Genomic DNA, 27354 nt, shown 5'->3' with positions numbered 1-27354 from the left:
CATTTGCTCGTTTCCATACATACAGAAAAACATAAAATAAAATAAAGTAAAATAAAATGAAATAAAATCAATTTAAACATTTTAACATTTCGTTTTTTTCAAATTCAATGTTAAAATTGGAATGACTGAAAGTGTACGGTGAACGAAGAATGAATGAATGATTGGAAGTTCTCTGGCATCGGTGAACGAAGAACAGGCAAAAATCACTAATGCAACAGAGTCAAATCTTCGTTCACGGAAAAGAAATAAATAAATATTCATGCACCTGATAATGTTGATAAACATCTCAAGTTAACACCAGCCAGCAAAAACTGACTGGGTAACGCAGAGCAAATTCACGGGCTACAGGAAACAGTCATCAAGGACCAGTGCCGATAAAATCGTGAGTTTCTACAAACCAGATACAACCACCATCTTAAGGGAAGCATGAAAAATCAATGGCCAATCCAAACAAGTTGAAAGTGACCGGCGAATGAAATTCAGTTATATTCATTGCGTCCTGCCAATTAAAAATGACTAGGATATACCAACTAGGTAAAACGGAATCATTTATAACCGTTTGCTAATGGGAAATGAACATCACAAAATGTATGCCAACCTAACAAGTTTAAACTAGATTATTAATGCAAACCAGTTAAAACTGACTAGTTATCACTTGGGTGGGTGGGAGTCACCGACACTATTACAGACTGCTGCCGTCAGCCAGTTTCTCCTGCGATGACCCAAAATACTTCGCGGAAACAGGTCACGATGAAGGATTATTTAAGGGTATAAAACTTGAAATGTTTTCACGAGAGAGAGAGAGAGAGAGAGAGAGAGAGAGAGAGAGAGAGAGAGAGAGAGAGGCCTCAGTACCTTTTGAGTTGCATTCTAAAATCACCTTACCGCAGCCTTTTTTTTTTTTTTTTTTTTCTGTGGTCTAACAGAGGTAGGGGAATGACTTCCTTTCTTGGTGGGTGGGGAGAGGGTTAGGTTAGGTTAAAGGAGTAAGGGCGAGGTGAGTAGGGGTGGGAAGGGGGAGGCGGAGAAGCAACGGGAGGAGGAGGAGGAGGAGGAGGAGGAGGAGGAGGGGAGGAGACCGTCCCCCAATCAAGTTATCGGTTGGCACTGTTCCAGACCTGGAACTAAGCCAGCTATTCGAGCCGTTCCAGATTCCAAAATTTTGGCCGCCCCCCCTCCCCAAGAGAGAGAGAGAGAGAGAGAGAGAGAGAGAGAGAAGAAACTGGGGCACAGGGAATAAGTTTAAGAAAGAACCGCTGCAAATCTTGAAAGAGGACGGCTTAAGATTCCTCTACTATGATAAAACTTCCCGATGACGTCATTGTAACACTAGTTGCAACTCTCTCTCTCTCTCTCTCTCTCTCTCTCTCTCCTCTCTTTAATAATATATATATATATATATATATATATATATATGATATGTATATATATATATAGATAATTATACCCTACCCATAAGCACAGAACCACCATGCACGATAACAAGCTCGATCTTGTCCGGGGAAGGCGATGAAGTCCAGTTTTTAGAATAATTCTCTATGCCTCTGTTAATCAAGGCTGTAAATTAGATGCTTATAGCTCAATTCACTGCGTCGGAGGCTGCCAAAAAGAAATGGGCATGAGGCAACCACCTTCCTCATAAGGAAAAAACTAAATAAAAGAGCACGTATAATAGACATTTCTTATATTCAGAAATAACAACTGTCCGGCTTAATATGGAATGACTAACGTCAAGGGCAATTGTAACGGGTGAAAAGAAAAGCTTCTTCACGACTGGGGCTCCAACAGCGGCCTCTCCTACCTGCTGTGGGCTCAGTGGTCAAAAGTCATAGTACGTACATCGTTGTTTCTACACAAAGCATTGGTTCGAATCCCATTGGTGGCAAAGCATTAATCAATTATAAAGTCCCTTTGGGAGTAATTTATTCCCGATGGTATGGTCAATTGGGTAGCAAATGTTATTTCTGGCTTTCTATACACACACACACACACACACACACACACACACACACACACATATATATATATATATATATATATATATATATATATATATAGATATATATATATATATATATATATATCACTACAAGGCCGTTTAACCCTACCGTGGGTCGGCAGGAGAAAAATGCTGACTAATATGTTTCAGCAGTATCCTGACCCTTCAAATTGACATGTTCCTTTGAACAATGTGTCAAGGCAAAGAAATAAGTCAAGATACAATCAAAACTACAATTATAATAATATTACTACCACTACTACTATTACTAATAATGCTTCAAGATCAACCACCCATTACAATACTGATCAACCGAGTGTGTCGATACTATTTCTCTTTTTCGGCTCCAGTGGTTACGGTTTCTCAACGATAAAAACACCCACGGTGAGTAAAAAAAAAAAAAAAAATAAAAGTCCAATCCCGAATGACACAGGGCCGATATGATTTGTTTTTAACAACATTCCAATGGAGGTCATCCCCAGGTATACATGCTGCTATGATAGCAGGGGCAGGAGTGACTGGGAATTTGCATTTCGGGCGTTACTGATACGAGGACACTGGACTCTCTCTCATGACACAACTCAGTGGATGGAGGGAAATCGTCATCAACCAAATTCCGTAATAAACAAGTAAAAAATGTGCTGAAGATTCTTCGACACAAACGAGTTTTCTGTACAGCGTGTAATGCTGTATGACACCCTCAGCTGCAGCCCATGGAACTTCCAGCCACGACCCGGTGGTGAGCACAGATGCACGATCATGGTTAACTCTAACCTTGAATAAAATAGACACTACCGAGGCTAGAGGGCTGCAATTTGATACGTTTGATGATTGGAGGGTAAGTGATCACAATACCAATTTGCAGCCCTCTAGCCTTGGTCGTTTTAAGATCTGAGGGCGGACGGACAAAGAGCCATCTCAGTAGTTTTCTCTTTCAGAAAACTCTCAACTACTCTGACACAGAAGGGAAGGATGATTAAGTAAGGGGAAATGTAACACTTCTGCTTTTTGTTTCGATTACTAATTTACACAGAATTACCTTTTTGTTCAGGATAAACCGTAGAGTAAAAGTATTAAATAAGAACACAATATGCATTATGCACATGCACTCATATATATATATAGATATATATCTATATATATATATATATATATATATATTAAATGAAAGGCCAGTGCGCTTAGCAATTCACCTACATACGTCGCAAAAGAAGTACTCCATACCTAAAGTTTTCCCGGGCAGGCAGGCTACCGCCTGACACAGCAACGAGCTTCATCCAACTTCCCGGCCCAGCAGCGAGTCAATTGTTAACATTTCATCCGAATGACCATTTCATCGTGAATACGACAGCAATAATGAACACATGAGAACGCGTTTCACTGAAATAAATTTCTGACTCACACATAGAATGTATTCAAGCTTATATGTTTTCATAATCTTGCGTGTGCATACTCAACGCGCGTGCACACAAAAAACATGGTGCAACTTTTGCAACAATGTACTTGTATAAAAAACAAACGTAAGTACGTTTAATGTATGTGTAATAATAATAATAATATAATAATAATAATAATAATAATAATAATAATATAATAATAATAACTGTTACAGTAATAGACAACTTTCTTTTGCATTTAGTCAAATGATCAACAGTCCCAATAATTCTTTGCATATCGCCGAGTTAACAACAGAGGGAACCTAATTTTGTATGTCCCTGGATTATATCACTACTGCGTTTCAAGGTCACTTTGTATATCACTGGCTTATCAACAGTGGGTCTCCAATCTTCTGGACATCACTGGTGTTATCAAAAGGGTCCCTCGTCCTTTGAACTGCAATAGGTTGATATACTAAGGTGTTCTATACCTTTATCACTGGGTTATCAAACAGAAGTTTACCAATACTTTGCATTTCACCAGGTAATCAATATACATTTTTGAATAAGTTGCTCGTCGGTGTAAAATCATTTGAGGGTAACTATTCCTGTGTTAATTACCCGTTAGTAATGTGTAGATAATACAGGACATGGTTTAATAAATCTTATGCATACCTCTGGCTATCAACAAAGTGCTTGTACTCTCTTGCAGACCACTATTCTTCTCAACAGTTCCAGGCCTTTTCATGTTACTCAGCTATTCTTTGCATGTAACTGTGCTCTCAACATAAGGGTCCGAAGTCTTTTGCATACAGCTGGGGTTTACAAACTGAGGGTTTGTCTTCTCGGTATGAATGACTTATCATAACAGGAGTCCAATTCTGTTTTTTTTTCAGAATTCAAAGCAATTTTGTATTTCTGGCTTATCAACAAAGGGTTCTTAAATCATTTCATAACAGTTACACCAAAAGGTTCACAGTATTTTGCATATCATTAGGTTGTCAAGAGGTACATAATCTTTACATACCACACTATCATCTGCAGAGGGTTTCAAGCGCTTTCCTATCTCTGGTTTCAACCAGAAAGATATTTGCACTTTGTATATCGCTACGCTATCAACATTGATTTCCTAGCTCAGTCAATACCATTATCAACAACTTGACTATTAATGGATTACAAAGAGGTTTAACTTGCATATTGATGATTACAAAGAGAGGTTTCCCAGTGTTTTACATACTGCAGGTTATCAGCATGAATTCTACAATTATCTTCACACTATGTCAGCGGGTTACCAACACAAGTTTCTTAATCTTGTGGATATGTTGTGGCATCAAAATATGGTTCGAAATTCTCTGTAAATCACCAAATGGTTCCAAGGTGTTTGCATTTCCTTAAACACCGAAGGTAACTTGTAAAATGAATGCCACTGGGTTCTTGAATTGTGGTGTAAAACTAACTTATCAAGAGAGGTTCCACGATATTTTCATGTTACTGGTTATTAACAGAGACTCCTTTTAACATTTCTATATTTATGGGTGTTCACCAGTAGATTCCCTCTACATGTCACAGGATTTTGAACTAAGTTCCCATTCCTTTGCCTCCTCAGAATGCTATATGGAGAGAATTCCCTGTCTGTCTACTGCATTTCATATTTCAAGTTTATGAAAAGAGGGTTGTCAGTCCTTCGCATGTTACTGATCCACCCAGATGGCTCACAGTTCCTGCTCCGTTGCATACTACTGAGGTTACCAACAGTGTTCTAAGTTCTTTGCATAAGCATGGGTTACAACGGACGGTTGCTAATCCTTTTAACGTCAAAAAAGGTAATCAAGCAGGTTACCACTTTCCACCATTCAAATAGGTTAAAAAGCAAGGCTGCAGGTTCTTTACACATAACTAGGCTATGACAAAGGGTTTCCATTTATTTTTATATCACTGTTTTGTCATCAGAAGGCTCCAAATCTATAGCACGCAGTTGTGAGTTAAAAAATAAAGGGTTTCTAATCCTTAGCATAACCCATGGACAGCAACACAGGTTTCCTAGTCTTTTATATATCACTGGGTTAATACAACATTCTGAAACCCATTCACATTATTGAGAATTCAACAAAAGTCCCTATTTCTTTATATACCACTAAGTCAAACCAGAGGGGTCCCAGCCATTTGGTTATCAACACAGTTTCCTGACCATTCCCATGGTAGCGTTTTCATCAAAGGTTTGTCCACTGCAGACCACTGGCTTCGAATGGAAGTGTCTCCATTAATTCATATGTCAGTGTTATCATCAAGGTGTTCGTAACTTACTGAATGTCACCGAACTACCTAAAAGGCTTTCATATCTTTAGCAGCTTCAAAGATGACAAAAGAGTTACAAATGCTTTCTGCACCACTTGGATTTTAACAGAGGGTCGCTAATACTTTGCATGTCATCAGGTTTATAATATGAGTATAATAATCTCTTGCACATAACTGAGTATGAACACAGGGCTCTTTGTTCTTTGCCTACCACTCGGTGATTAATTAGCAAGGCGTTGCAAGTCCTTTGAATATGACGAGGTTATCTACTGAGGGATCCCAATTCTCTGCATATGATAACGAACAACAGTTCCTCTTCTTTAGCACTTACAGAGTATAATGCTATATGAAACTCTCAGACACGCCCCATGAAACTCAGCCGGGTCCATGAAACTTGCAGCCAAGGCCCGGCAGCGGCCTGTGTTGTTGACACCTATAGTGAAGACAGACGCACGTTTATGGCTGACTATAACCTTAAAATAAAAAATAAAAACGACTGAGGCTAGAGGGCTGCAACTTGTTATGTTTGATGACGGGAGGCTGGATGGACAACAAACCAATTTGCAGCCCTCTAGCCACAGTCGTTTTAATATCTGAGGGGGGACGGGACAGACAAAAGACCATCCCAATAGTTTTCTTTTACAGAAAACCATAAAGAGTTCACGGCAGTTTTCCCAGCAAAGCTGGGCATCGGCAATAGAGGCGCCTACATCTTTTTAGTTCACTGGAAAAGAGCAGCTGCATTCTTTCATTCACATCCTTATCGACAGAGGCTCTCAAGGACACATAAAAGACTTCTGTTTTTGCAAATGTCTTATCTAAAAATGCATGGGCAGATATAAATTTAAGTGTATATGTCAGTATACACGAATCTTAGGATTCGCATACATACATCCCATATGCACAGTTATAGAATAACTTCTATTGTAATGTAAACATATTCATACTATGTATATTATGTACTCCCTATATACAGCACAGACACACCAAAGTTTTCTGCTATAGTTGGCTGTCAAATGTCTACAGATATACGTATATTATATATATATATATATATATTATATATATATCCATATATATGTATATATATATAATATATATATTATATGTAGTAATATAATAATATCTATATATATATATATAAGTATATATATATATATATATATATATATATATATATATAATATATATGTATATATATAGATATATATATTATCATATATTATATATATATATCTAATGATCCTAATTATATCACAACCAATTCTAGTATACCTAATATGTCAAAAATGACTGGAGAGAGAGAGAGAGAGAGAGAGAGAGCGCTCCTGCAGAGCCGTACTGAGGCAACAATAAGGAAGTTAGACCATCTGATAGACAGACACATTTAAAAAAAAAACGGTAAACAATCATTCTAAAACTTTGTCTCTCTCTACAGTATACGATTAAGAAGCAATGTGTCCCACTCCCCCCTAACGAGTATAGATGGGAGGGGGGAGCTTCTTAAGTAAAGAAGGAAGAGGGAAAGGGAAGGGTAGGGGAGGGAAGGAGGAGAGGGGTAGGGGTAGGGGGGGCATTTCCCCAACCCCAACTCTGGCCCACACAGAACACAAGTCGAGAGGGTCCCATGGATCCGACTGTGGTGGCCTCCTCCCCATCCTCCACCACCCCACCCGACCCTGGCCCCAACCAAGCCACCACCGCCCGTCCCCTCCCCACGCAGTTTCAGCGGCAAACGATCAATAGGCGGGAAGGTCAAGTCGCTGGCAAGTACGTACGTACGGACATACGGACACACACGCACACACACATGCATGATTTTTTGTACACGTACAATCAAATGCTGCGTGTGTCTGTGCCTGTGCCTGTGTCTGTGTCGGTTCATACGCACATTCGAATCGGTGTTGTGTATCGCCTGATATTCAAGAGAGATGGCACCAAGCTGTGGTGTCATTTGACGAGTATGGCTACAGGCAGACCGTGTCACTTGACACACGTGCATTCGAATCCGTTTTACTCGTCAGCTACGATACCCTGACTTTTTACAACTACGATGATGTATCTTCTCATTTTACAAGGACACTTCAAAGCTGTTCTTTTACACGCGCGCTTTAATACATTGTGCCATCAGGGTTGCAATCAATACGCTGCAATTTCACAAGGACATTCAAAACACATTGCCTGGTCTTTTACACGTAAGCTAAACTGCCTTGTGTAAATTTGCAAGCACATTCGAATATGTTGTGTCCTACTTATCCACTCAAGTACAGAGTGATATTTTGCACAAGCACTTGGACACGTTTTGCACAAAATGTGACAGATATACAAAGACACTTGAATGTATGTTACAATCAATTATGCAGATGATAAGAATTCACGTATATAAATGAATTATTATTATTATTATTATTATTATTATTATTATTATTATTATTATTATTATTATTATTATTATTATTAATTATAATGGAACTAACATTTCCCTAAAACAGCTTTTATTACTAATAATACAGCTAACGTTACCCCAAGCAACTTAATACTTCACATTGTCAATTTAAAATCCAGCCTCTAAGCAAATCGCAAATCCCCGAAGACAAAGCTGGACGAAAGCTAAACATGTCTGATCGTCCTACGGTTTGATTCGTTGGTTGCAAACACTATAATAAAAACAAACCGCTTTGGATTTCATCATTTGGTTTTCCTGTGGGTCCAGGAAACGTCATTACGATTTTCAGATGAATTCGGATCTTGATACAGATTCAGGATTTTATTTTTGTTTTGATTTTGGTCTGGAACGTCATATACGACTGAGCGTTTTTATACCCAAGGAAATCATTAAAGCAGCCGAATAAATAGTAAGTGCGCAATTAAGGTGAAGAATAGAATATAGAATTGCGGCCAAAGGTCAAGCACTGGGACCTATGAGATCATTTAGCGCTGAAAAGGGAATTAACAGTAAAAAGATTTGAAAGGTGTACCAGTAGGCAAACCCCACAGATGGCATCAAGAAACAATTGTCGAGGGAGGGTGGAAAGTCAGATAGAAGAATGAGAATACGAGCGGAGGTAGAGCAAAAGAAAAGAAAGAGGTGGCAGCTAGGGGCCGAAGGGACACTGTATAGACTCTTAAGTAATGAGGAAGAATGCAATAAAAAGGAACAAGTAGACGAAAGGTAAAAATATAAGTTCAAAGACCAACGAATTATTACTTTTCGCGACTACCGACGCTGTTCCCGATCAGCAACACCCTCTTCGATCTTAGATATGGAAAAACTATAGGAGGAGAAGTTTAAGCTTTCTCTGGGAACCTGATTGTATCTTCTTTTATGTGTGTCAGTGGAATAATGAGTATTATTTTCATGGGAATCCACGTATGTATTTTTTCTTCGAGAACCCAAGCATTCATTTTTATTTTCGAACTCAAGAATATTTTTTACCCTGACAGAAATGGGAAGGGGGGTGGGGGGGGGGGGGGGGGGGGGAGTTGAAACCTGTGTAAGTATTTTGACCTTTGGACCCCAAGTTTTTTTGGTAATTCAAATACGTATTTATTTCCTTTGAATCAAATCAACTATTTTTACTATGTAATCCAAATTATAATTACCTTTTTGCAAATCTGAAACTCTCTGTCATGCAACTTGAACTGCAGACGTTCTACCTTAGGAAATCAGATTTTTTCTTTCTTGGGTAAACCGATTCCTGAACAATTTTTCTTGGGTAAACTAATTCCTGAACAATTTTTCTTGGGTAAACCGATTCCTGGATAATTTTTCTTGGGTAAACTAATTCCTGAACAATTTTTCTTGGGTAAACTGATTCCTGGATAATTTTTTCTTGGTAAACCGATTCCTGAACAATTTTTCTTGGGTAAACCGATTCCTGGATAATTTTTCTTGGGTAAACTAATTCCTGAACAATTTTTCTTGGGTAAACTGATTCCTGAACAATTTTTCTTAGGTAAATCGATTCCTGGATAATTTTTCTAGGGATAACCGATTCCTGAATAATTTTTCTTGGGTAAACTAATTCCTGAACAATTTTTCTTAGGTAAACGGATTCCTGAACAATTTTTCTTGGGTAAACTAATTCCTGAACAATTTTTCTTGGGTAACCGATTCTTGACAAATTTTTCTTGGGTAAACAGATTCCTGAACAATTTTTCTTGGGTAAACTAATTCTGAACAATTTTTCTTGGTTAAACCGATTCCTGAACAATTTTTCTTGGGTAAACTAATTCCTGAACAATATTTCTTGGGTAAACAGATTCATGGATAATTTTTCTTGGGTAAAACGATTCCTGAACAATTTTACTTGGGTAAACCAACTCCTGGATAATTTTTCTTGGGTAAACCGATTCCTGAATAATTTTTCTTGGGTAAACCGATTCCTGGATAATTTTTCTTGGGTAAACTAATTCCTGAACAATTTTTCTTGGGTAAACCGATTCCTGGATAATTTTTCTTGGGTAAACTAATTCCTGAACAATTTTTCTTGGGTAAACCGATTCCTGGATAATTTTTCTTGGGTAAACAAACCCCCCCCCCTAATTCCTGAATAATTTTTCTGGTAAACCGATTCCTGGATCATTTTTCTTGGGTAAACTAATTCCTGAACAATTTTTCTAGGGTAAACCGATTCCTGAAAAATTTTTCTTGGGTAAACTAATTCCTGAACAATTTTTGTTGGGTAAACCGATTCCTGGATAATTTTTCTTAGGTAAACCGATTCTGGAACAATTATTCTTGGGTAAACCGATTCCTGGATAATTTTTCTTGTGTAAACCGATTCCTGAACAATTTTCCTTGCGTAAACTAATTCCTGAAATATTTCTCTTGGGTAAACCGTTTCCTGGATAATTTTTCTTGGGTAAACTAATTCCTGAACAATTTTTTTTGGGTATACCGATTCCTGAATAATTTTTCTTGGGTAAACCGATTCCTGAACAATAATTCTTGGGTAAACCGATTCCTGGATAATTTTTCTTGATTAAACAGATTCCTGAAAAATTTTTCTTGGGTAAACTAATTCCTGAACAATTTTTCTTGGGTAAACCGATTCCTGGATAATTTTTCTTGGGTAAACTAATTCCTGAAAAATTTTTCTTGGGTAAACCGATTCCTGGATAATTTTTATGGGTAAACTAATTCCTGAACAATTTTTCTTGGGTAAACTAATTCCTGAATAATTTTTCTTAGGTAAACCGATTCCTGGATAATTTTTCTTTGGTAAACTAATTCCTGAACAATTTTTCTTGGGTAAACTAATTCCTGAACAATTTTTCTTGGGTAAACTGATTCCTGGATAATTTTTCTTTGGTAAACCGATTCCTGAAATATTTTTCTTGGGTAAACTAATTCCTGAACAATTTTTCTGAGGTAAACCGATTCCTGGATAATTTTTCTTGGGTAAACTAATTCCTGAACAATTTTTCTTAGGTAAACCGATTTCTGAAAAATTTTTATTGGGTAAACTAATTCCTGAACAATGTTTCTTGGGTAAACCGATTCCTGGATAATTATTCTTGGGTAAATCGATTCCTGAATAATTTTTCTTGGGTAAACTAATTCCTGAACAATTTTCCTGAGGTAAACCGATTCCTGGATAATTTTTCTTGGGTAAACTAATTCCTGAACAATTTTTCTGAGGTAAACCGATTCCTGAATAATTTTTCTTGGGTAAACTAATTCCTGAACAATTTTTCTTAGGTAAACTGATTCCTGGATAATTTTTCTAGGGTAAACCGATTCCTGAACAATTTTTCTTGGGTAAACTAATTCCTGAACAATTTTTCAGAGGTAAACTGATTCCTGGATAATTTTTCTTGGGTAAACTAATTCCTGAACAAGTTTTCTTGTGTAAACTAATTCCTGAACAATTTTTCTAGGGTAAACCGATTCCTGGATAATTTTTCTTGGGTAAATCGATTCCTGAACAATTTTTCTTGGGTAAACCGATTCCTGAATAATTTTTCCTGATTAAACAGATTCCTGAACAATTTTTCTTGATTAAACAGATTCCTGAACAATTTTTTGGGGTAAAAAGAAGCCTGAACTATTTTTCTTGGGTAAACCGACTCCTGAACAATTTTTCTTGATTAAACTGATTCCTGAACAATTTTTCTTAGGTAAACCGATTCCTGGATCATTTTTCTTGGGTAAACTAATTCCTGAACAATTATTCTTAGGTAAACCGATTCCTGAACAATTTTTATTGGGTAAACTAATTCCGGAAAATTGTTTCTTGGGTAAACCGATTTCTGAACAATTTTTCTTGGGTAAACCGATTCCTGAACAATTATTCTTGGGTACACCGATTCCTGAACAATTTTTCTTAGGTAAACCGATTCCTGAACAATTTTTCTTGGGTAAACTAATTCCTGAACAATTTTTCTTGGGTAAACCGATTCCTGAACAATTTTTCTTGGGTAAACTGATTCCTGGATAATTTTTCTTGGGTAAACTAATTCCTGAACAATTTTTCTTGGGTAAACTAATTCCTGAACAATTTTTCTTGGGTAAACCGATTCCTGAATAATTTTTCTTGTATAAACTAATTCCTGAAATATTTCTCTTGGGTAAACCGATTCCTGAACAATTTTTTTGGGTAAACCGATTCCTGAACAATTTTTCTTGATTAAACAGATTCCTGAACAAGTTTTCTTGAGTAAACCGATTCCTGAACAATTTTTCTTGATTAAACAGATTCCTGAACAATTTTTCTTGGGTAAACCGATTCCTGAACAATTTTTCTTGATTAAACAGATTCCTGAACAATTTTTTCTTGGGTAAACCGATTCCTGAACAATTTTTCTTGGGTAAACCGATTCCTGAACCATTTCTCTAGGATAAACTAATTCCTGAACAATTTTTCTTGGGTAAACTAATTCCTGAACAATTGTTCTTGGGTAAACTAATTCCTGAACAATTTTTCTTGGGTAAACTAATAATTCCTGAAAGTTTTTTCTTGGGTAAATAGATTCCTGAACAATTTTTCTTGGGTAAACCGATTCCTGAAAAACTTTTCTTGGGTAAACCGATTCTTGAACAATATTTCTTGGGTAAATTAATTCCATTCCTGAACAATTTTTCTTGATTAAACAGATTCCTGAACAATTTCTCTTGGGTAAACCGATTATTGAACAATATTTCTTGGGTAAACTAATTCCTGAACAATTTTTCTTGATTAAACAGATTCCTGAACAATTTTTCTTGGGTAAACCGATTCTTGAACAATATTTCTCGAGTAAACTAATTCCTGAATAATTTTTCTTGGGTAAACCGATTCCTGAACAATTTTTCTTGATTAAACAGATTCCTGAACAATTTTTCTTGGGTAAACCGACTCCTGAACAATTTTTCTTGATTAAACAGATTCCTGAACAATTTTTCTTGGGTAAACCGATTCCTGGACAATTTTTTTGGGTAAACCGATTCCTGAACAATTTTTCTTGATTAAACAGATTCCTGAACAATTTTTCTTAGGTAAACCGATTCCTGGACAATTCTTCTTGGGCAAACCGATTCCTGAACAATTTCTCTAGGATAAACTAATTCCTGAACAATTGTTCTTGGGTAAAATAATTCCTGAACAATTTTCCTTGGGTAAACTAATAATTCCTGAAAATTTTTTCTTGGGTAAATAGATTCCTGAACAATTATTCATGATTAAACCGATTCCTGAACAATTTTTCTCGGGTAAACCGATTCTTGAACAATATTTCTTGGGTAAACTAATTCCTGACCAATTTTTCTTGATTAAACAGATTCCTGAACAATTTTTCTTGGGTAAACCGATTCTTGAACAATATTTCTTGGGTAAACTAATTCATGAACAATTTTTCTTGGGTAAACTAATTCCTGAACAATTTTTCTTAGGTAAACCGATTCTTGAACAATTTTTCTTGGGTAAACCGATTCCTGAACAACGTTTTTGGGTAAACTAATTCCTGAACAATTTTTCTTGGGTAAACCGATTCCTGAACAATTTTTCTTGGGTAAACCGATTCCTGAACAATATTTCTTGGGTAAACTAATTCCTGAACAATTTTTCTTGAGTAAACCGATTCCTGAACAATTTTTCTTGGGTAAACCGATTCTTGAACAATTTTTCTTGGGTAAACTAATTCCTGAACAATTTTTCTTGGGTAAACCGATTCCTGAAAATTTTTTCTTGGGTAAACCGATTCCTGAAAAAACTTTTCTTGGGTAAACCGATTCCTAAACAATGTTTTTGGGTAAACTAATTCCTGAACAATTTTTCTTGGGTAAACCGATTCCTGAATCATTTTTCTTGGGTAAACCGATTCCTAAACAATTTTTCTTGGGTAAACCGATTCCTGAACAATTATTCTTGGGTAAACTGATTCCTGAACAATGTTTTTGGGTAAACTAATTCCTGAACAATTTTTCTTGGGTAAACCGATTCCTGAACAATTTTTCTTGGGTAAACTAATTCCTGAAAACTTTTCTTGGGTAAACCGATTCCTGAACAATTTTTCTTGGGTAAACCGATTCTTGAACAATATTTCTTGGGTAAACTAATTCCTGAACAATTTTTCTTGGGTAAACCGATTCTTGAACAATATTTCTTGGGTAAACAGATTCCTGAACAATATTTCTTGGGTAAACTAATTCCTGAACAATTTTTCTTGGGTAAACCGATTCTTGAACAATTTTTGTTGGGTAAACCGATTCTTGAACAATATTTCTTGGGTAAACTAATTCCTGAACAATTTTTCTTGGGTTAACCGATTCCTGAACAATTTTTCTTGGGTAAACAGATTCCTGAACAATATTTCCTGGGTAAACTAATTCCTGAAGAATTGTTCTCGGGTAAACCGATTCCTGAACATATTTTCTTGGGTAAACCGATTCTTGAACAATATTTTTTGGGTAAACTAATTCCTGAAAAGTTTTTCTTGGGTAAACCGATTCCTGAACAATATTTCTTGGGTAAACTAATTCCTGAACAATTTTTCTTGGGTAAACCGATTCTTGAACAATATTTCTTTGGTAAACTAATTCCTGAACAATTTTTCTTGATGAAACCGATTCCTGAACAATTTTTCTTGGGTAAACCGATTCCTGAACAATTTTTCTTGGGTAAACCGATTCCTGAACAATTTTTCTTGGGTAAACCGATTCCTGAACAATCTCTCCAGGGTAAACTAATTCCTGAACAATATTTTTTGGGTAAACTAATTCCTGAACAATTTTTCTTCGGCAAACTGATTCCTGAAAAACTTTTCTTGGGTAAACCGATTCCTGAACAATATTTCTTGGGTAAACTAATTCCTGAAAAACTTTTCTTGGGTAAACCGATTCCTGAACAATATTTCTTGGGTAAACTAATTCCTGAAAAACTTTTCTTGGGTAAACCGATTCCTGAACAATATTTCTTGGGTAAACTAATTCCTGAAAAACTTTTCTTGGGTAAACCGACTCCTAAACATTCTTCTTGGGTAAACCAAATTGTCAAAATGATTTCCTTCGGTAAGCGGAACCTTAAGCACTCTTTTCTATTCAAACAGACTTCTATGAATAACATTCTTTGATGAGAAACCCGAACTTCACGCGTTTTCTTCTGGGTAATCCGACTTGTAAGCTTTCTTCCTCGGGTAAACAGAATTACAAGCGATATTCCTCGGGTTTCGTAACTTTTAAGCCATTTTTATGAGTAAACCAACTTGGGTGACCCGAACAGTAAGAACTATTCATCTATAACACCAAATTTTAACAGGGCGTGATCCGATTTCTTGCTAAACTCGGCGGATGGGGGGGGGGGGGGGGGGGGGGGGGGGGGGGGGGGGGGGGGGGTGGGGGGGGGGGGGGGGGGGGGGGGGGGGGGGGGGGGGGGGGGGGGGCGGCTGCTATACGGCCCAATAGAGTGTTGGTTCACCATCGAAATATTTAATAAATATACGCTATATTTGATTAGAAATAATTGTCCTGTACTTTTTAACAAGCCCATTAATTACTTTTTACATTTTCATCCTAATAAACAAATCATAAATATCTTATACTAAAATGACGGTATCTGTGACTCAACGTGAAACCCCTTTTTCAGACCTTATTAGACTTTTCCATAGCCATTTCCTAACAACCACCCCCCCTACCCCCCACCCACCCGCCCCGATATCAACAACCACAACAAAGTAGTTTGTAGGCTTACTCCCTAAGTAAGCAAAAAATATCTTTTTAAGGAAACCAAACTGCATTCTTTGTTGGAAATGGATTTTTGTTTATTCTATAGTATTCGAAATTATCGGTAGTACTTTTCGTATCCTATTAGAATACAAAATGAGCACCTTTCTTGGGTAATCCGAGTTATTGGCATTATTCTTAGGAAACTTGGATTATAAGTGGACTTTTCTTTCTTGGGAAAACAGAATTATAACACTAGATTTTGTGGAAACCCGATATGTTGGCATACCTTCTCTGGAAACCCAAAACATAATCACTAGACTTGTGGGAAACCCAGATTACAATCACTAGACTTTTGGGAAACCCAGATAACAATTCCTAGACTTGTGGGAAACCCGATTTATGAGTATTCTGTCTACGACACAAAAGTTAAACGAAGCAAAGCCAACCGGCGTAAAACGTTGGAAGGGCCGTTTTAAGTAGGCCGTCATTTATAAGTAGGTCGACTCAACTAAGTGGTCCTAGAGAAACGGACAGCTTTTTCGACGGGGACAGGAATAAGTCTTTCGTGAATAACGGACGAGACACAGAAAGTCAAAACCCGATTCGGAATCTCTCTCTCTCTCTCTCTCTCTCTCTCTCTCTCAATACAAATTCAGAAGGCATCTGGCTCAATCTATTCGTGCTCTAATGGAAATCCATCGTTCCAAACAGATATTTTGAGCGAAAGAACTGAGTAATGGAAACACTCAAATATTTGCTATGCATGTATTTATGTCCATTAGTTATACGCACATTTTATACTTGCAGATACATGCAATCATACAAACACATACACACAAACATTACATTAAAAAATCAAGTCACATACGTTTATATGTGCGTACAAAAACATACCTCATGGAACTTTATAAATGCACCTAGCATTCATGTGTGATAATAACACAACCGTTATATAATAAAGAACATATAGGATATAAGAGAGAAGATTTATTTTTCTGACCGTCTTGAAACATTTCTTTAGTCTTGCCTTTGTAAGTTAATATCTTTCTAATTGCTTCCAATGTGTACACATTTTTCCGATTATTATTGTTATTACAAATAACAATAATAAAGGATGTAAGTCAAAGGCCATATCAGGAACCTTGCTGACACGGACACCGAAAGAAATGCGTTGCGTGAAAAAATGCGCTGAAAAAAAACCCACAACGTATATCTAACAATAAAAAGAAGAAAGATCCTGCTAATGATCATAATAATAATGAACAAAAATATCCTACACTGGGAAAGGCCATGACTGCTCTCTCCGTCATTCAGGACCCTCGACGTAAGGATCCACAAGGACGTCGTTACGAGAGCGGAAGAAAACAAAATCAATTCGTGGCGGTACCCTGGAGTCGCAGGAACTTCCCCAAAACCATGGCGTGTCCTCCGGCGGATCGATGAGATCAATGGTGGGCCAATTGTCGGCCGAATATATACCAGGAAGAAGATTTTCAGGCTCAATTCGGAATAATAATATCACACACACACACACACACAGAGTATCCATCTACATATATGTTCGAATAAAACACGGCTATTTATATCCACACAAACACACACACAATGATTCCAAAGAAATCTGGAGAGGAGAGAGAGAGAGAGAGAGAGAGAGAGAGAGAGAGAGAGAGAGAGAGAGAGAGAGAGCATATCTGCCTAAATATATCTACAAATCGTTCGAATCAAATTTAATTCTTTTCGTCTGCACAAGTAAGCATACAATGACTCACAGAAGGATTCTACCCATTTCCCTCTACAGAGAGAGAGAGAGAGAGAGAGAGAGAGAGAGAGAGAGAGAGAGAGATGCTAAAACCGACTACGTATGTTCGAATAAAATCCAACTATTTATGCCAAGGAAAAAATAAATAAATAAACACACACACCCAGAATGATTCCAACGAATTCCATAAGAGGAGAGAGAGAGAGAGAGAGAGAGAGAGAGAGAAACCGTCCGAATATCTTCACACAAAATCTCTACAGAGCGGAGGAAAAAACCCTAAAAGAACCGAAGAGGAAAGCGGCATATTCCTAAATTACACCCCTCCACTACCAACAATCTTTTTCTTCCCCGTAGTACCTGGAAGGGAGAGTGGAGAGTCTGCCTAGGGGGTCGGGGGTGGGGTTAGAGGGGGGCGGGGTAATCAAGGGGAAATGAATTTAAAAGACAGACAGGGCGAGGAAATATAATACTGGACCCAATACAATATTCCTCCATAACACTGACCTACTTTCTCTCTCTCTCTCTCTCTCTCTCTCTCTCTCTCTCTCTCTCTCTCTCTCGTTGCAGCTTTTCTTACTTAAGTTATCTTTCTCTCTTGCGATCATATTACAAATTCTTAATTATCAAGTATTTTTTTTATCTATCTATCTAACAAATCATCTATGCTTACATACCTATATATATATATATATATATATATATATATATATATATATATATATATATATATATATATGTATATAGATTGCACCTGTATATTATCAACTGAATTCTCGTTGACGTGCCAAACGCCTCAATGACACCACAGTAGTTTCCCAGTGAGGTCCTAAAAACCTGATAGGATGTAAGTAGAACAGGTAGGGGAAGAGTAGATGTGGTTCGAGTGCTCATCATGAAACGTAAATCTCCAAAGAAAAATTGCTGACACAGTAAAAGTTCATCATAGCATCGATTATAGAGTCAGTGTGGACGGTGCTAGGAACGGACAGTATAAGAAACATGTGTTACAAATGGAACAATGGTTTTTTTTTTCGATGGAAGAGAAGTGTGTAGACGGAGAATGACTCGTTTGGGGATGATCAAGGAAGACTTAAGATAAGAGACGGGGTGCGAAATGAAGCGTGGGGGAATGGCTTAAGTTGACAGAAATACGGTACACGGCTTAGGTTTGACAGAAAAATACTACAGTACTGCTGATTGAGGCCAGTTACAACGAAATGAAGATGCTTGTCAATTCTACGAGAAAAGCACCGGAAGACTTACATGAGCTATACCGTGAGGTCATAAGAATTATAAGAAGAAAAGCAGCCAAGGATTGAGGAACAATGAATTTATATATAATATAAATATATTTAATATATATATATATATATAATATATATGTGTGTGTGTGTGTGTGTGTGTGTGTGTATATATATATATATATATATATATCTATATATATATATATATATATATATATATATATATATATATATATATTATATATGTACGTGTGGATGTGTATTAAAAGCCGATTAGACGGAACTAGAATACTCAATGCAAATCAACTTGTAGGTAATCTATAAAAACGAGAGAGAGAGAGAGAGAGAGAAATTATTCATAAACACTGTTTCAATTTCAAAACAAACGCATTCCCGTGAAAAGAAGCTGTACATGCAAATATTTCATAAAAGAAAATGAGAAACTTTCAGCAACTTATCCTATTTCCCCAAACAGTAACGACGACCTTGCATCTTTTAGGAGTTTTCCTTGCATTATATATATACATATATATATATATATATATATATATATATATATATAGTATATGTAGGAATATATATACATATATATATATAATGTATATATATACATATATATATATATATATATATATATATATATGATATATATATATATATACATATATATATATATATATATATATATATATATATATATATATATGTATATATATGTACATATATATATATATATACACATAGATATATGTATATATGTATATATATATATATATATATATATACACCTATATATATGTATATATATATATACATACATATATATATATACATTTATATATATATATATATATATATATATATATATATATATATATATATATAAACTTCAAGGTGATTGGTAGCATTCTCACCCAATAAGAAAAAAGACCAACGTTCGAATCCTGGGCGAGGACGATTAAAAAAAAAGTGCACCATGATATAATAATATATATATATATATATATATATATATATATATATATATATATATATATATATATATATATATTTATATACTCTGCACCTATGGATGCTTGAAAAGGTCAAAGTGATATTTTCTACTTCTCGCTAGTATTATAATTATGAGGTTTATCGCAACCTGTGGTGGCCAACCACGTCCGACTATCAACTACGTATGTAATTCACTGGTTGGGTTACCTGCCGCTCTGTGGTTCCAAAGGACAATCACCCAAATGAATCCACTTAGGGTCGAGATTCGAACCCGGTTCTACTGAATGGTGGAGCAAGCTTCATAACCCCATTTCATACATATTACACTTACTGAAGGGACCAGATAAAAGGACTGGGGTTCAGGAAGAATGCCAGGGCATCGTCCCAGATGAAGAGATAGGAATCTTGAAAAAACCAAAGCCAATAATGAATGCCAAACCACAAAACCAAACAACACTCGAGTTCCTCATCCCCACGGAACGTAACTGGGACATAACAGCTTAATGGCCATTACGCTGCCCCATTAAAAGTGGAGAGAGAGAGAGAGAGAGAGAGAGAGAGAGAGAGAGTTGAACCGGACTGGCAGATACGTGTCCGCTATCACAATGGCAATCTCTTCTGCCCACTGACCAGAATAATGACGGGTCCATTAAGTGTGTCTCTCAGAATGCAGCTTTTTCTCTCTCCATCTTTCCCTCCAAGTTCCTCTCTCTCTCTCTCTCTCTCTCTCTCTCTCTCTCTCTCTCTCTCTCTCTCTCTCTCTCTCTCTCTCTCTCTCTCTCTGTCTCATTATATCTTTCTTGCTTGACGATCTCGTCTTGCTGACGATCAGAGAGAACGCTCTGAGATTTTAACTGTATCCACGGATTAGAGGAAACGGTTTCAAAGAAAGAAAATGAATCCCACAGCAGAAAGAGAGAAGGCTAAATATGAATGTTAAAGGTACTCAAAGAAAACACTTAATGCATGAGGAAATGTCCTGAGGAAAGTACCACAATAGAAATGACATAAAAGGAGTTAAAAAAAAAGCTTCAAAATGACCGTTATGCAAAGTGCAATAAACTGCACGGATTACTTAGAAACAAACAAAAGTATCTCAAAAAATAAAGACTTATAGGACAACCATACTAATTTACGGCAGGCCAAAGGTCCTCTACAGATTAGGCCTATAAAATGACAGAGAGAGAGAGAGAGAGAGAGAGAGAGAGAGAATTAAGCTCTTCAGACTAAACTTGACCAATCGATACTGATCTAACAACAGGATACAGACAAACAATGCCCCGTCATATAACGCCACACCATTGTTAATCGTTACTATTGTTGTCACCATCTTGATCATTATCATAACTGGGAGCGTTATTACTCTCGTTATACAAAACTCATGAAGCTGATCGTCACTGTTATTGCTATTCTGTGAATAATTATCAGGATTATCATTATTGTTGACGATCGCGTTCCGTATCAGCAATTCAAATTTCAAACAACAAATTTAATTCAAATAGGAAATATTAAGGAAATACTCAAGTTGGGTGACGAAATCAACGTCAGCAATGGCCACTTCCCTTTACTGGGAAAACATCTAGATGCATTCGAGTACCTATTATGGCTGCCTATATAAGAATTCAAGATGGCAGGACGCAAATGAAACGGCCAAACATGGTTATTTACCTACAAATAAGCCAGGAATAGTTATGATAGAAAACTCAAGTGATGGTTATCAAGGTGTAAAACTGAAATTTTTCGAACACCATATAATCTTCTAAGCCCGACAATGGTGACAAAATATTTCATGCCGGACATTTGTGACAAAATGTATGACAAAAAAGGTCGTCAGCGACAAATTATTCCCAGAATGGAGGAAATATGATAGAGAGACTCAATCACTCACCACACCCAATGCCAGTGACACACAATTGTCCCATTAGATCAAGATGTCAGACTGGGACAAGAACATTTCAATATGGCTGACCTCTAAGAGCGAGAAGGAAAATAACCCGGATGAGACGGAGTAAGAGAACCCAGCTCCTTGAAGGACCTTAGGCTGTAAGAGTTGGGAAAAACATAGGCAAGAGGAGAGTTCTAGAATTTGGCATTGGGTAGCAACAAAGAGACGCATGGGAAAGTTTCTCCAGCGCATTTCAAGATGGCTATAAGCGGCCATTTTCCACCTTTAAAAAACCAACTAGCAGGGTGATGGTTGATGCAGATGAAGGCGACTTTATGACATCTCCGTTCTTGCACAATGTCGGGTAGTAAGTGAAGGCGAGATGCTGAGGTGAATAAGAGGCCTGGTGTAGCTCTCTTGACTTGGACCTAACATTAAGAAATATTTCTGCTATCGCATCGTTCCAAGTCTGCATCTTATAGCATTGTTGTTGTATAATACTGGCTTCTTGTTATATGCCGAAACACGCACGGAAAACAATTTAGCAGCTTTGTTTGCTCAAAATAACAAAACGCTCCAGTAACCAACGCTGCCAGGAGGCCTGGGCACTCTTCCTAATACTCTCTGATGACCCTCAACGAGAAATAAGAAAATGCGAGCATATAAATGTATATTTATTTGCTCTTTTTTTGTCGCGGCCCTTCACCTGCCTCGTTGATTGGCCATCCCTCCAAGTTAAGCTCCTTCAACAGTCACATCTGAGCGTCTTTTGAAGACGGCATAAACACAGATATCAAGACAAGAAGAAAATAAAAGCCTCCCCACTCGAATCAGCACCTCCACCTCACCTCCACCTCCTCCTCCATCCCCCGGCAGCTCCCTCTTGTCTCACAGCCTCGAGAGCGGCTGGTGGTCCTCCAGACGCCCTCTATCGGGACGATCAGGTGTCAACAACTCATTCCCTCCACCGCCGCTGTCACTTGAACGGACGAGGAGTCGGGTGGGCGTGGGGAGGGGGGCGGGAGGGCGGTTGAGGGAGACTCTCTCGTCTGCAGGAAGGACCACCGTGGTCATAATGGTTTGTGTGACTTAAAGGAGTCCTTTACACGAAAAAAAAGAGAGCATCGCCTTTGTATGTTTCCATCGCTTATTGTTTGAAGAGTGGGGGAGCGAGTTGGCCGCGAGAGGGGGCGAGGAGAGGGGGCGGGGAGAAGGAGGTGAGCCGAGGGTAGGAGAAGAGGCTCTTGTACGCAAGTTATACAAAGCAGGTAAATAATGCCTATGCGTGACTGAGGTTGTTCAAAATTAATAATGAACAACTCAATGTTACAAGACTGATTTAAGTTAAAGCTCCCGAGCCACTTCCCTTCCTCCACCCAGACTGCAACCAGTCACAGCTCACTTCCAGGGACACGATCCCTCCTTGCATCAACGAAAGCACAAGCTTGTAACAGCCTTGATCGGTCTCCTCTTGTTGCTTGTGAGGGCGAGTTTTAGCCACTGGACCACGAAGGTAAACGTTTGTTATAGATGAGAAAAAACTGTAACGGAAGCGAACGAAAAATAACTCCCTTCCCGAGATGCTGACACAACTATGATATCAAATGAAATACCGACAGTGACATTTCTGTCTTAAAAGTTAATTCTAAACATTTTACGACGTCAAAAATAAAGCAAACAGATTACAAGACTTCGAGAAAATTGCACATAATATACGCATGGACCATTAAGAAAACAGACTGGGGTAATTTTCAAGTCCGCTACCTTAAAACAACATCCCTAACTGAACCAATCCCAGAGGATCGTGGCCCCTGAGATTCATCAGCCTCCAGTGGCAAAGTGAGCAGTTCCCCCACACAACCCCCTCCCCCCCCACCCCAACACTGCAGCTTTAACTAAATAAATCCATTTTTCATTCATCAACAGGGTTCCAAGAAATCCAAACACTTTTGGCGGTAAATTAGGACTTTATCCCTCACCCCCGAAAGACTAAAACAACGCCTCCCCCGTCCAGAAAGTCTCAAGAAAGTGTTAAGGCCTCTGATAATAAAATACATGTTTCCCCGTATCATTAACCACCTTCACTATGTTAATTGCCCATTCAACAAGAGCCCATTAGAGCCTTAAACCACGGCACTGAATTACTTTCCTCTCTCCTCCCTCTCCCTCCCTCCCTCCCTCCCTCCCTCCCGCGGACGTCAAAGTACAACAAAAGAGTCCTCGTCAACAGGGCTCCGGAAAATGTCAACACGACTCTAAATGAAGTTCAGCATGGTTCCACAAACTCTCTTCAATACGGCTCCAGATAACCTATTCAACATGGCTCGAGAAAACATTTGCAATACGGCTCCAGAAAATCTCTTCGAATGGCTCCAGTAACTCTCAACAACGCTACAGAAAATGTCCTCAACACGACTCCAGGTCATCTCCAACACGGTTCCAAAAAATATCTTCAACAAGACCCCTAATAATCTGTTAAACATGACTCCAAAATACCTTTGAAATATTGCTCCAGTAAATCACTGCGACACGGATCCAGATCATCTCTGCAACGTGGCTCCGAAAGGTCTCAAAACAGGAGAAAACGAAAAAGAAAAGATAACTTCGGCTTACCTTTTGGTTGTGATAGTACGGGTCGATGTCCTCGAGGGGGGTACCGACCAGATCTTCGGGGAACTGGCTTTGAAGGCGATTCGGGATCGGAAGGCCCTGCTCCAGGTTGGGGTCCGCTTGCGGTCCCTCATCGTCGTCGTCATCATAGACAGGCTGTTTTGTGGAGTGGGGAAGAAGAAGAAGAAGATGGCCAGAGCCAGAGATTAGTTCTGCTGTTCTAAGGCTGAGATAACCTCAGTTCATCTCCGCTTTATTTGTACTATTTGTTCTCTTTGCTATCTAAAAAAAAACTCTTTAGGTCCTAGGCCTGTACCTATCGCCTAGTTTTTATGCCTAGGCCTATACCCAGCTGGTTCCTATGAATGAACCTCCTGATTGAAATGCACTTTTCATTCATAATGAGTACATCTAAAATGACCCTCTGTACCTATTCATTCCTGATCTACATCAGACATTTTAAAAATTCAATTTAAAAGTCATTTCACCTACATTAATTATTTTTAAATTAGTTATAGAAATTTTAGAAGTGATTATTTATTAGAGATATTCAAACTCAGAGAAAATTTATGAACACTGAAACACCCTAAAACATCCTAGCACTTTAAAATGAGCATTAATCTAATTGTACTTATGTCAACACATTCATTATCCAAAACTATTAAAAGCTATGACAATACCTATCGTTTTCTCAGAGATTTGAAACTGGAGGAAATAAAACAATAACAAACAGGAAAATATTAAGGCAAGTAAACTCCATTTTAGGCAGCTCTTTCCTAATAATACATACAGATATCCTTCAGTTTCTTGTAATCAACATAGACGTTCAAATTGATTAGCTAATACTTACAAGAAAACAGTTATTTCATCGTCACTTCTTCAATGATAATTATAGAATACACTTTTGCAAAGTCTCTCTCTCTCTCTCTCTCTCTCTCTCTCTCTCTCTCTCTCTCTCTTAATAACCTATTGGTTTAATGAATCTGGTTGACAGTCTATTTACTAATATTTTAGGCAATTTTAAATGCAATCAGGGTAAACAACACTATATGCTCGTACATGTAAAGTGAACTTTCACAGCAAAACTCAACGAATACCAAAACCATAAAAATTTATCTCTCTCTCTCTCTCTCTCTCTCTCTCTCTCTCTCTCTCTCTCTCTCTCACACACACACACACATATACAAGCACACACATCTACGCATTCACACCAGACTATTGTTTGACCATTCACGTAGTTCTAAACATTTAATAATAATAATAATAATAATAATAATAATAATAATAATAATAATAATAATAATAATAATAATACTGCTAACTCAAATCTCTGAGAATTACGATCTGCTATAGTACACATATAATACACTAAAGTGTAGTCTGTCTTATTTAGATTTTATTTTAAAAATATATCAAATTTAAAGAGCAAAAATGCTATAATAATTTCAAGAATACCTGATAAATCCAGTGATGGACTGGCGTCACAATCTACACAGAAATGCTGGAATTTTTATCAGACTCAACAAATTCTAAGAGCAGTCTATTATTATTTACCAATATTTTCTGGATCTAAATACTTATCTAATATATATATATATATATATATATATATATATATATATATATATATATATATATATGTATATATGTATTTGAGCAAACTATTAATTTTCACTACCATCACTCCGAAATGCTCCTAACATCTACTCTAAAATATATATGCAGCACCAGAGCTCCACTATTTCTGTACAGTGGTTGACTAGAATTATCTCTAAGAGAACTACCTACTATTTTGCGCTAAATAACAACTAGCCCGGGGAGGTAGTCGCAAAAAAAAATTGAATATGAACAAAAATTCTAACCTAACTATTTGTTTCTAAAAATATGCCCGGGTTGATTATATGGTTAATCATGTCTAACACATGACGGTCTCAATTTTCATCAAAGACTTTCACTTCATTCTAATTTCTCTCTAAAGACCAGTTTCAAAGATATATGTCTTTTGAGGGACGTGTCCCCCCGAATGGCGGGGCGGCAGGCTCAAGCAGACAAACGTCCCAGAAACAGAACCATTTATCTTTGATGATGAAAATCTACGGAGACTGGCAACCGAGGTCACATTGTTTTCATGTACCTCCAGATAAAACAACTATAGTATGAATGATTTGAGGGTGTGTGTGTGTGAGTGTGTATGTGTGTATCGAGATCTGTCCTTTTGTATCTTCGCAGTTTGTCTACTCACTACCACGGGCAGCGCAGCCACAAATCGTGTCAAAGAAACCCATCCTCGTGAAGTTTAATGCCCAGGTTATGCCAAGACCTGGGGCATGTCGTTATGATAATTATGACCTCTTTTGAATGCTATGAATGACTTGGATATTATTGACATACCAATGCGAATCACAAACAAACGAGTGAAGAAAAAAAAATCACTCGAGCAAGAAACCAGGTTTCACGAAAATGGCAATTTCTTCCAGAAAACTTTTTTGTTTTTGTTTTTCAATACACGTATATTTGTGTGTGTGTGTGTGTGTGTGTGTGTGTGTTTGCACGAAAGCACCGCCAAGACTTACCATAAGCCTGTCAAGGAGGTCTTGGGTAATGTCTCATTTTTTCCTTTTGTGTAAAAGTGTCGGATTAAAATGCAACCAGTCACTGAAACACGCCTCCGACTGATGAAGGAGGGCGTGGAAGTAAGGGCGTGGATGGGCGTGGATGGGCGTGAATGGGCTGTTTGGACGGGTGACGTGGTTTTGGGGAAGAGGGAAGTGATTTCGGTTAAACTGGAGTAATCGACCCTTTCCTGATTTTGGTCATTTGCACGTTCAGATGTTCGTTACGTGTCAAGTGAATTGCATATTGAGTGATCAGGCGTCAAGTTGTGTAGTATGGAATATCTGAAATCTACTGATGCATCTTATGTATGTATTAGTACGCATACAAATCAGCGTCGTTTACTCAGCTTGACCTGCGATGAAGGAAGCACAGATGAAGTGATGAGAAATATTTTCGAATGAGATGGCGTGTCAGTTTTAGAAAAAAAAGGCCC

The 27354-nt window shown here is 37.5% G+C and overlaps 1 protein-coding gene across 11 annotated transcripts in view; it reads right to left on the bottom strand.

The window, feature by feature from the left end:
* The window catches only part of LOC135214486 (sodium channel protein para-like), a 344371-nt gene that overhangs the window by 119419 nt on the left and 197598 nt on the right, over nt 1-27354 (bottom strand). For all 11 annotated transcript variants that reach the window (XM_064248839.1, XM_064248840.1, XM_064248849.1 and 8 more), the window contains one exon: nt 24309-24461. In XM_064248839.1, coding sequence (XP_064104909.1) covers nt 24309-24461 — 153 coding nt within the window. The remainder of the gene's footprint in view (nt 1-24308; nt 24462-27354) is intronic.

This window comes from Macrobrachium nipponense, chromosome 45 (assembly GCF_015104395.2).
Source record: "Macrobrachium nipponense isolate FS-2020 chromosome 45, ASM1510439v2, whole genome shotgun sequence".
NCBI lineage: Eukaryota > Metazoa > Arthropoda > Malacostraca > Decapoda > Palaemonidae > Macrobrachium > Macrobrachium nipponense.
This window is presented reverse-complemented; position numbering and strand designations above follow the sequence as displayed.